Genomic DNA, 11,077 nt, shown 5'->3' with positions numbered 1-11,077 from the left:
GAGAGAGAGCGAGAGAGCGAGAGAGAGAGAGAGAGAGAGAGAGAGAGAGAGGGAGAGTGGGGGAGAGTGAGGGGGGATAACATAGCTTGATAACAAGAGATCACATTACAATCTTGATAACATTTTCTCAAAGACAACATTACATAGCTTGATAACAAGAGAGAGAGAGAGAGAGAGAGAGAGAGAGTGAGGGAGAGTGAGGGAGAGAGAGAGAGAGAGAGAGAGAGAGAGAGTGAGAGAGAGTGAGAGTGAGGGAGAGAGACAGACCATAGGTAACCCAACTTCATTTCCTCAAATACATGGCATTACATAGCTTGAAAACAAGGGCAACAAGTTGTTGCGAGGTAAAATGTGAGAAAGAGCACTATCTATCCGCATTGTTATAGCTAAGGCTCATGGCACCCACGGAGTCAGCAATGCGAGCAAGAGCCCCACATATCTCTTGTGTGCTTTCACATTGCAATTCCATCTTTGCATGCTCTAAGCCCTCTAGCAGCCCACCCCCCTTCACTCCTTGCTTGCCTCCCCAAGTTGAAAACGGGACGCATGAGCGGTTTCACACTCTTGGAAGAGTGACAATAAGTTCTTCGATGTCTCCACCAACTCCTTGAGATTTCCTGCAAAACTTCGAATGATGTTGCCCACTGGGTCGTCATGGTCACCATCGACTCCACTTGCATTATCTCCTTGCATGTGTTGCTCGTCTAGAATTGTTCTACCATTTTCGTTCTCGTTGCCACCTTCTCGTTGACATGCCACACAAGCACCATAATTATATATATAAGTATATATATATATATATATATATTCTCTCTCTCTCATGCTCACACACATACACATGTACATTTACAAACGTTTGAAAAGTCTCCATACCTCCTTGGGTGGCGACATTGTCATCACTAACAGAGTCAACCAAGATAGTAGTTGGGTGGGCAATGCAATCCCCTTGGAAGAGTTGAGCCATCCTATTGTAAACCTCGTCCTTGAAATCCTCATTAGGAAGGTCCGCCGCCTTTCTCTCGGCCGTTGTCATTGCCCAATATGCAGAACGGCCCGTTGGAGATCCTTTCTCGTAGTCCAAGACTCAATGGATGGAATGCTGAACTTAACTTCTCCCACTTTGCCTTGCATTGCTTCTTGGTTCTTTCGAATAGGAAGATGGGAGCTTGAGAAGAACCATTTTGTGGAACAGCCGAAGCATATATTGTGTGCGCCATGAGTGGAGGATATTGTTGCATCGCATGAGACGAGGGCTGTCCCATGCCCATGGCCGCAACAGTGTGCCTTTGTGCTTCATGTGGTGCGCTCAGTGGACGTGGGGAACGCTGTCGAATACCATTGGCAGACACAAGCTGTGGTGGTGGGGAGTTGACGGCCAGCAACGACACGCGGAAGCGGCCGAGCGTTCTGAGAACTAAAATTATCTCATTAAATGATTAAGTCAAGCATCGGTATGAGAGAGAGCGATGAACAAGAATAGAAAGCCCATCTTTGAAAGGATGACTAAATCTCCCCTTTGGGGTGCTTACCTCCATAAACACCCCCTTCATGCAAGTAAAAGGGCTTTCATTGGAGAGGCCTAGAAAATACATATGTAAACACTTCGTGCTTAGCAATGCGGGCTGGCAGTCTGTAAGGTGAGGGGGAATGGTAGACAACTTACCATTTGGTATGAGTTGTAGTAGACAATACTTTATCTTCCTACATAAGTTATACTGTAGACTAACCTCTTCATACATCTTTCTCCACACCTTTATTCTCTAGCAAAGCATACCATTTACAAAGAACACATGATGTTGAAGATTAAATAAATATATTGTATATACCAGTGTCCAAAAAAAAAATCTGTCTTTTCCGGTAATTTTCAAGGCTCAAATTGAGAAGACCCGTTTGTAATTTTGTCTGGCCTATAGTTGTGGTTGCTAATACCACAATGCGCAAAGCTCCAGCAGCTCATTGTGTAATGAGATGCATTGCCTGTATAGTTACCGGATTAGATTTTGATATGCACTGCAGAGAGTGCCGCACTGCCGGCGCTTACATTCGAGCTTCTTCTAATATGCTCTGTACAGAACTCCGAACTCTGGATAAGGGCTAGAAATATATTCAATTCTGCCAAACTTGAATTGACATAAATTATTCTTGAAAATGACCTGAACTACGAACTACGAACTACGAACTTGAATTGACATAAATTGTTCTTGGAAATGACCTGATTATTACCTCTATGTGCAAAGCTCCAGCAGGACATCTTGTAGTGAGATGCATATAATTATCGGATTGGATTCTGCTATGCACTGCAGAGAGTGCCGGCTCTTACGGTTAAACCTTCTTCTAGAGCACTTGTCAACAAAATTTCTAATATGCTCTGTACAGAGGACTGCGAACTCTGGATAAGGGCAAGAAATACATTCAATTCTGCAAAACTTGAATTGATATAAATTGATCTTAGAAATGACCTGATCATTATCTGGTGCTAAAAAAGGAAAATCTCTTGGTTGAATGTCAAGAAAAATCGGACAACTTTGAATAACGTTCCATGCCTTGTTGCTTGCAAGCAAAACTTTCCGGGTGAAAGCTTTAGAGTGTCAGTTCAAGGAGGAATATTAACAGAGTCGAAGACGTGTTCATGTGCAGGAAGACTCGTGCTACTCAGACCATGTTAATGTGATAGGGAAGGCGTGTTGCTCAATTTCCACGAGGAGATAAATGAGGGCCTAGGGGAAGAAACCCAAATGACATCATATACATACCGCAAGAGGTTTGGGGGGGAAAGAAAAAGAAGAAAAAGGGAGGGGGGGGGAGTGTTTTGGTGTTGTTTTGTAACAGGATATTTTAAACTCAAGCTAGAAAAGGCTTCAATAATGTACAATCTGCTGTTAAGCAACACTTCACACAGATAACCAGTCACTCTACTTGTTGCCAAACATTACCAGCAGCATGTGTTCTTCAAAGCCTAGAACCAACATCATAATATAAAAGCCAAAAAAATACATTAAAAAACCACTAGCACAGGTTCTTGGAGGCCATCACGGCTTTATTGCCTGTTTCTCTGTTTCACCAAACATGTGTTCCACAAAGACTACCCAATAGAGCATACACTCACTGTTGTTATGCCACTAATATCAAAACCGTTGAAGCTGGAAGCTGCTGCTTTAGTGTAGGCTCCCATCCTTGGAAAAACCAGCCAATCACCACATTGCATACGTGGTAGCCATACATTCTTCATGATAGTGTCAAGGCCATCACATGTGGGGCCAAAAATTGTAGACTCACAACCTTCATCCGGAACAATAAGGTCCTTCATGCTGCAAGCATGCAAGGGACGAACAGATAAGATGGCATGGTCATATACTAAGCAATTCATAGAGCCATATATTCCATCATTGATCCAATACTCAGCCACTTCCTGTCCATTCCTTTTGCGCATACGACTTCCAAAAACTTGGGCAGCCAATGTATATGACTCCTCTGCAAAAAAACGACCAGGCTCAGCAATTACTGTCACTCCCATGCAAGCTGGGAAGAATTTCTCAAGAGCATCATTGATGGAAGCAGCTGCTGCAGAGAAACTAACCCCATGACCACCATCAGAAACAAAGCCCCCACCAATATCTAAGAGCCTCATAGATGTCACTCCCAATATCTTGGCCATGTCGAACACTCGGCATGCCTGGGCAATTCCCAGGGCAAATGATGAGGGATCTGAAGCTCCACTTCCAACATGGAAAGCAACACCGACAACTTTGAGCCCCAGATCTCTGGCAAGGACTAGTAAACTCTCACATTCCTGCATTTCTGCACCATATTTCACTCCAAGTGGGCACCTAGCTCCCAGATCACAGACCCGAATTCTAAGGACCACTTCTGCCTGAGGATTCACTTTGTGAAGCTTGTATAACTCTGCCTCGGAGTCGAATGTAGTCAGATGAACACCATGATTGGCAGCATGCAGAATGTGTGATGGCAGCTTACATGGGTTGGCAAAAATTATCCTATCACCACCTATACCCAGATCTCTTACCATATCAAGCTCTGTCTTGCTTGCTACATCAAAACCAGCACCAAGGGCAGACAGCAAAGCTAAAAGCACTCGGTCAGAGTTGCACTTCACAGCATAAAACGGGTGGACACGAGGCATTAACAGTTTCCATGTTTTCCAAAGCCTAAGTACTGCACCTATATCCATGACATAGAATGCATCCTCAGTCCTGGTGTTCAGAACCTGATTTTTTATCATTTCATCAATGTCTTTGCTTGTAGTACCAACAAGCACTGGATTGATCGTTGATATAAGTTGATCCACTTCAAGAGTACAGACGTTATATTTTAACACTTGCATGCCGCAGAAATTGTTAATCACAGAACCATCTGATACTCTCAACTGACCACTGCTGATTGACTTGGTCCATCCACTCCGAATAAAATTGCTTGGAACCACAGGCCCACAGCCAGCTAGATTGTCTGTGAAAGTGTAAAACGTAACCATATTGCTCCCAAGTACCTTTTCCATGCTAAAATTGTCACAAACATACCCATGAGGAGATTCAAATGCTCCCCATGAATTTCCTTTTAACCCAGTGGCAGAAGCACCACTCACGTGGAGGGCAATGGAGAACAGAGAAGGCCTGAAACAGGCCAGCACATCATCCACGAGAGTCTGTAAATCCACATCTTGAGGACCATAACCCATAGCCTCAAAGCTGGCATAGCTGTGACCATTCTCAGGAGTGACATGAATAGTTGACATAGCACCTCTTTCCAACGAATTCATGGAATAGCCACATGGGTCAAAAGCGAAGTCACAAATTTGAGACTTGGGTAGCAGATTAGCAATGCCAGATTTCTGTGTCATATCTGCAGCAGAGTCACAGATCACTTTAAAAAAGTTTGCAGCCCTCTTCCTGTCCAGCTTTGACATGCACATCTCCAGGGTATAAACTGGCACATCAGAGCCCAAAGCATTTTCAGACTCCGAAGCTGATGCAAAGTAAACATGCCAATTTTGCGCCTTAGTAGGATCACCCATCACGTAAGCCTTACTCCCAGACCCAAGTTTACCAAAGAAGCTGTCTAAAAATTTAACTTCATCCGAAAAACTTCCATGAGGATGGGGCTGCTGTTGGGGGAAATTGAATGAGCCACGGGTGTACTTACAACCCTTCACTCTCAAGGACAACTGAGCAGCATGATTGAGTAGGGTGGGAACTGAATTCAGAAGCTTGGTAGTTCCACACGTTTTGAGAATAACCTTGTAAGGATAGACAAATAAGCTGGACTCAGAAAGAACATAGGAGTCGACCACACTGTTACTCAGTTCTGACACAATGGTACACCTTGCAGACGACAATACTTGATCTATTTCAGCTCGAGATAGGGCTCTCAAGCCTTTACCATCACCACCAATAGGGCCAGGGAAAAATTCAATTTGCAGCCTTTTCTCAATACCTTCAAAGCCCCCAGATGCTTCCAGTTGTAAATCAACCACATTCTCTTCTGGCTGAAGAAGCATCCCCATCGTGACCACGGAGGAAAGCTTTAGAAAGAAACGAAAGCAAGCAGGAGTAGAGGATGTCAACTGCTCTACCCCACGGGGTGTGCGTCCTTCCACTCTACACACACCTCAGCTCCTGCTTTAAAAACTGCTCGCAACTCTAAACTGGCGCGCGGACTACTCCTAAGATTACCTCAAGTAAACATCAGGATGGCTTTCTCAAGCACTGCACAAACAAGTTCCACCAAAGTTAACGTTTCTCACGCACTCCCAAGAAGGTTTTCTAGCAATCTTTATCATCTAAAGAATATTACAGCTTGCCTTGAACGCAACTTATCCATTTCATCACCCTTAGAAACTGCACAAAGACGTACGTTAGAGTAGGCAGCGCTGCGGAACTTCTCAATCCCTCCATGTGGTCGAACATCTTCAACTGTGTATCCAAGAGGAGCCTCATACTGCAAAATATTAGATTTTTTGCCACCTTTGGTCTCCATCACAACATTCAGAAAATGTCCTGAAGAAAAAAGAGGAATGAGCGCATCCGAGCTTCAGAGAGAATCATACATGAGCAAAACAACTTCATGAGAAAATCAACTTCTGCAAAAAAACATCTCAAACGAGAGTAATCAAGCAGACTTGAGGGAAGAGACTTTCAGAAGCGTCAAAGACCTAGTACTGCACGCAAGGCTACCCGCATCGACCTTGAAAACAAGGCTACCCGCATCGACCTTGAAAACAAGGCTAACAATAATCTATCGCCTAAATTGATGCAGCTGCAGTTACAATACCAACTAGAAGATCCTTAAAACAAATTCTCAAACCAAAACACATTCGTCACTTGTTTCAGCTAATAATTAAGTGTTAATTATGAAAGTATAAATTATGGAAAAAAAAACCAAAAACTATTGAGAGTGCGATGGAGAGGCAAGAAGGCCCCAATGTTATATATATTATGAAGAAACTTCCACTGTCAGCAACCATAAGCATAAAACCTGACTAAATAGGAACAACAGTTTAAAATTACGTAAACTTTTACGATTACAGACCCTTGTTGAAGGCTTCTATAGACACGAGAGACACTGAGACGTGCATTTTTTTCAGAAAAACGAATCAACTGTTGCGTGACAATAAACATGCCTATAAGAAAACAGGTGGGGGCATTGACACGTCTAAGACTCTACGCGGGCTTGAAAGGAAGGACATGCTCAAACAGAGGATCACAGCAAACGATCTGACAGACAGGGACCGAATAGAACGGACAAATAAGAGACTTAGCAACTTGAACTTCTGTTGCCACCCAGCCCAGCTCACAAAATCATCACATGTTAATGAGGCTCTTAACATGATGAGGGACGTGCGGTCATTAGATAGGATGTTCATTTTTTCGAACCGGTTAGATTTTCCGACCCGAAAAAAGAAAGGCAGAAGAGAGAGAAACACCACGCCAAACATGTGAAAACAGTCCAAACCTACCCTCCCCATGCATGCACTATGCACGACTACCCTAATGAGCACATGCGCTACTATAGAAATGTTTAGGAAGCCTTACTTGGCGTGAAAGCTGTGAAAAGTTCCAAGAGCCATAATCGTGAAGGTCTTTACTGGAGAGATATCGTAGAGTGCACATCTAAGCGCAGGAAAGAAAGAACTACCACATGCAGGGCACGGAAGCACGTTCCAACAATTAAGAAGGAGAGCCTAGATGTAATCAAGGCAAGGACTCAAGAACAAAGATCAACGATAAGGTCACTCTGGACGGGCACACACGCACACAATAACACAAACAAACGAAGGAACAGGCATGCTCTTGCTATCTGCCGACAGGGCAAAGCAGAAAAACGATGTTCAGGAGATGAGAGGGAGGAACGCTGGTATACAAATTCTTATGCATTCCTTCCATTAGCCATCCAAACACTACGTAACAAAAACTTTCCTGAGCGCAATAACGCAGAGCACGGAATATGAGAGTTTTCATTGCCATTGTCAACAGCAACGGAAAAGACAGGACAACTTTCTATCTCACGTTAAGCAGCATGCAAAACGCATATCACCGGACAGTTTGTCCTCAACGGCAGGGAAATAGAATCGGAGAAAGAGCTTTCATTACTCTCCGCTAATGCAACGCTAAAGCGACGGGGAGACATGGTAACTTTTGATCGCATTCGCCATGATCAGGATTGAAATTGGAGAAAGTGGAAGTTCGCCAAGGTTAAGGTTACAATTAGCAAAAAGATTTCAAGGCATTCCATGAATACGAAGGGTTAGGGCAAGAAGAGAGCCTTGTAGAGAAGCGCAAAGCGATGGGGAAGCGAGAGAAAGATTATAGTGTTCGGAATAGGGTAAGACTTAGGGTAAGGGTCAATGCAGTTCCATAGGGTTAGGATAGAGGCTTGAACGAATGGAAGATAGCAAAATTGAGGAAAAAGCACAGGGATGCGGAGGGTCAAGTTTAGAAGAAAGCGATGTTGATGAGAAGCGCAAAGCGATGGGGGAACCAGAGAAAGGGTTAGGGTTAGGGTTAGGGTTAGGGTAACGGCGAGGGTGGGGAAGATATAGAGAGCGCAGTGTAGAAAGCTTACCTGAGCGGGAAGCTCCAGTGCTGGCGGGGCTGCGGCAGGGGAAGAGCTCGAAAGCATGGGCCAATGGCAGAAGCACAGCAGGAGATATGCGAGCATGCCGCGGAATGCCATTCTTATATATAGAGACACCCCTATCCCACGTGGCACAATCGGATCCAGCTGGCTTACACTAGCTGTCTAGTTGTCTTTTTTTATTATTGCCTGCCCTTTTGTTTTTAAAAAAAAGGAACAAGCCATGAGTCATCATGGCTACAGCCAACTGCTGAGTCACTTTTGTAACTGGCCCATTTATGTCCGGTCTCCCGGTGGCATCCTCGTGGTGGGCATTATTTTGTGTTCAAAAAAGCTGGGCCAACCTCGGACCTCCACGTTATTAATGCCATGCAATAACCACCTCATTATTTTTCCAACCAACCAAAAGGTGATCGCCATCCAATAATTGCCTAACTATTTCTCGAGCCAATCACAATAAAGGTCTTGCTCATCAAAAGTAAATCAGGATTTTAGCATCAGAATTTCACTAAACTATTATTTTGTGGTGGGCATCAGAATTTCACTAAACTATTATTTCACAAAATAATGTGGTGGGCATTATTTTGTGTTCAAAAAAGCTGGGCCAACCTCGGACCTCCACGTTATTAATGCCATGCAATAACCACCTCATTATTTTTCCAACCAACCAAAAGGTGATCGCCATCCAATAATTGCCTAACTATTTCTCGAGCCAATCACAATAAAGGTCTTGCTCATCAAAAGTAAATCAGGATTTTAGCATCAGAATTTCACTAAACTAGTGGCTTCACCCGTCCTCGATGGGCAAGAGTATTTTGGCATGCATCCTTGTCGACCGCAAATTAGTGCAGTAGAGAGAGGTGTTACTCTAGAGTTCCAAGGTCACAGGTTCAAGCACTCATTTGCGCAAGTGATGGCACGCATGGTGTGTGTTTTGTGTTGCACTTTCTAATTCCAACCAATTCCCCAAAAAAAGAAATGCTCGTCCTCGAAGGGTAAGTAGAGATAAGCCTTATATTTGGAGCCCATGATGGGCCTTGTGGTCCTTAACTTGCCCATCTATATATAAACACACCATGCTTGCCACATATATCCATGTAGAAGCTCCTAAAGCACTTACTTTCTTTGAATAAAGCACCAAACTTGGCGTAAATATACAGCTAGCATTCCAACCCAATATAATGTTGACAATCTCATCACACCTGAACAAAGCTTCAAAACAATCTTTGGGCAATTGGATTATCTCTCCTTTCAAGCCTGTACTCCGTACCTCCTTCTGGCAAAATAAATTTATGAAAAAAAACATTAGCTATATTGCAAGATATAATTTTCGTGGAAAAAAAGAAGAAAAATGACAAAACCTTATAGAACTCATTTGGTGGATCACTATTTGAGGCGAATGGGGTTTGAACAAGCTTGTAGACAACAAATCGAAAAATTATGCATTGTCCAGTGCCTATGACTCGAAAATCTAACCTATCAGGCTTTTCATAGTCCACAAACATTACATGTACATGAAGTTGATCTGCGATCTTTCCTTTGCAATCTTAGATTGTAAATTCCAAGGAGCCCAAAGCTCTCGTTGTAAGTGTCTTGACCATACAAACCTAGCAATAATCTAGGTTCTAAAAAATAAAGATATTCCCTACGCGAAAAGAATGTATCAATAGCAATATAAATGTATCAAATAAAATGCAAAAGCTATATAAAAAGTAGGTTTCTATATATACCGTAAAACATCGGTGCTCTCTAACAGTTCAATAATTAGAGATGTTGTTGCTTGTCCTTCCCAAAATGGAAGGTCTACAATTGAGTCATGAATATTAAATAGATTATGAAAAACAATAATACCTATATTATAGCAATCTCAAAAAATATTACCTTCAATATCTTGTCCATTACCATAAACAAATGAAAATGATCTCCTTGTGCCACCTCCATCCTAAGCAATATACCTCTGATATCAAATATAACACTCACTACACTAATCATTTACATAACACTTTAAGGTCTCTCTCAACTTGATCTATTAGGAACATGCAACCCTTCACAATCATGCAGCCACTTTTCATACTGTTATAAGAGGTCTTGCATTTGCAACAGAGATTGATTCTTTACTATAGAATGACAAACACCAACGTCTGCACACCCTCTCTGTTGCAAGGAATGGAAAAAATCATCTGAAAGCTCGGTGGAGAATTTATTCCAAAGGTGTCCAGGGCATATCGGCTCACAAAAAATCATGATAATGACAAATAATTGACGCAGTTGGAATCCTGTTTTTTGAAATGCAGCTTCTTGGAGACACATATACCACTCCTCATCACTCTCTAGCATTCCTCTAGCTTCACATGCAGCCTTAAAACATGGATAAAAATGTCCATTCACTGTTCGTAAATCCTCAAAAGATTTATAGCCTTTGCACATTGTGTTATGGGCTACCACACCTCCAAGAGGGAACTCAATGCATTCACCTAAAGGATGAGCAATAGAACACAATTGTCTTAGGGCACTTACCAATGTTCTGAACTTGAGTCCCTTGAGACCTCCAAGCTCACTTGTTAAGCTCCACCTCCATGCTGTCACCGTAGAGTTGCTCACACTGTCGCATAAGGTAATCACTCTCTCTCACTCTTCCACAAGCATAGAAGAGGCACAAGCATGAATCATACAAGCATAGAAGAGTCACAAATGCTGGAATGCTCTCTCTCAAGACACAAAGAAGAACTCTCAACATAGCACAAAGGGGGATTGCAACTTTTATAGTGCCGTTTCATGACACTTACTAATGTCCTCAATTTGGAGGAGCATACTTGTTAATCCAAAATGGGATTAACGTCCCCCCCTTCTTGATGTAGGTTCTGTCCTCAGAACCTGTTTACCGAGGTCTAAAGATCTGGTCACCGAACTCATGGCGGTAAAAATTTCAACGTGACTGAAGCTTTCTGAGGGTGCGTCTGAATGCTGAGTGTGAGCGCCAAAACCCTGT

The 11,077-nt window shown here is 42.9% G+C and overlaps 1 protein-coding gene across 2 annotated transcripts; it reads right to left on the bottom strand.

The window, feature by feature from the left end:
* Positions 1 to 2,807: 2,807 nt before the first annotated feature.
* On the bottom strand, positions 2,808 to 8,171 carry LOC147620614 (uncharacterized). 2 transcript variants are annotated; one of them, XM_086824858.1, is made up of 3 exons: positions 8,077 to 8,171; positions 5,816 to 6,011; positions 2,808 to 5,720 (listed from the first exon to the last, which is right to left on the bottom strand). In XM_086824858.1, the coding sequence occupies exon 3, from the start codon at positions 5,516 to 5,518 to the stop codon at positions 3,083 to 3,085; it is 2,436 nt and encodes an 811-aa protein (XP_086680984.1). In that variant the 5' UTR covers positions 5,519 to 5,720; positions 5,816 to 6,011; positions 8,077 to 8,171; the 3' UTR covers positions 2,808 to 3,082. The 2 variants fall into 2 exon arrangements, with proteins under 2 accessions (XP_086680984.1, XP_086680983.1); XM_086824857.1 differs by having other exon boundaries at positions 5,869 to 6,011.
* Positions 8,172 to 11,077: the final 2,906 nt, after the last annotated feature.

The sequence above is a fragment of the Cibotium barometz genome, chromosome 31, assembly GCF_041138505.1.
Source record: "Cibotium barometz isolate CiBa-2024 chromosome 31, ASM4113850v1, whole genome shotgun sequence".
Taxonomy (NCBI): Eukaryota; Viridiplantae; Streptophyta; class Polypodiopsida; order Cyatheales; family Cibotiaceae; genus Cibotium; species Cibotium barometz.
The sequence above is the reverse complement of the archived record's forward strand: the minus strand, read 5'-3'. Positions and strand labels throughout refer to the sequence as shown.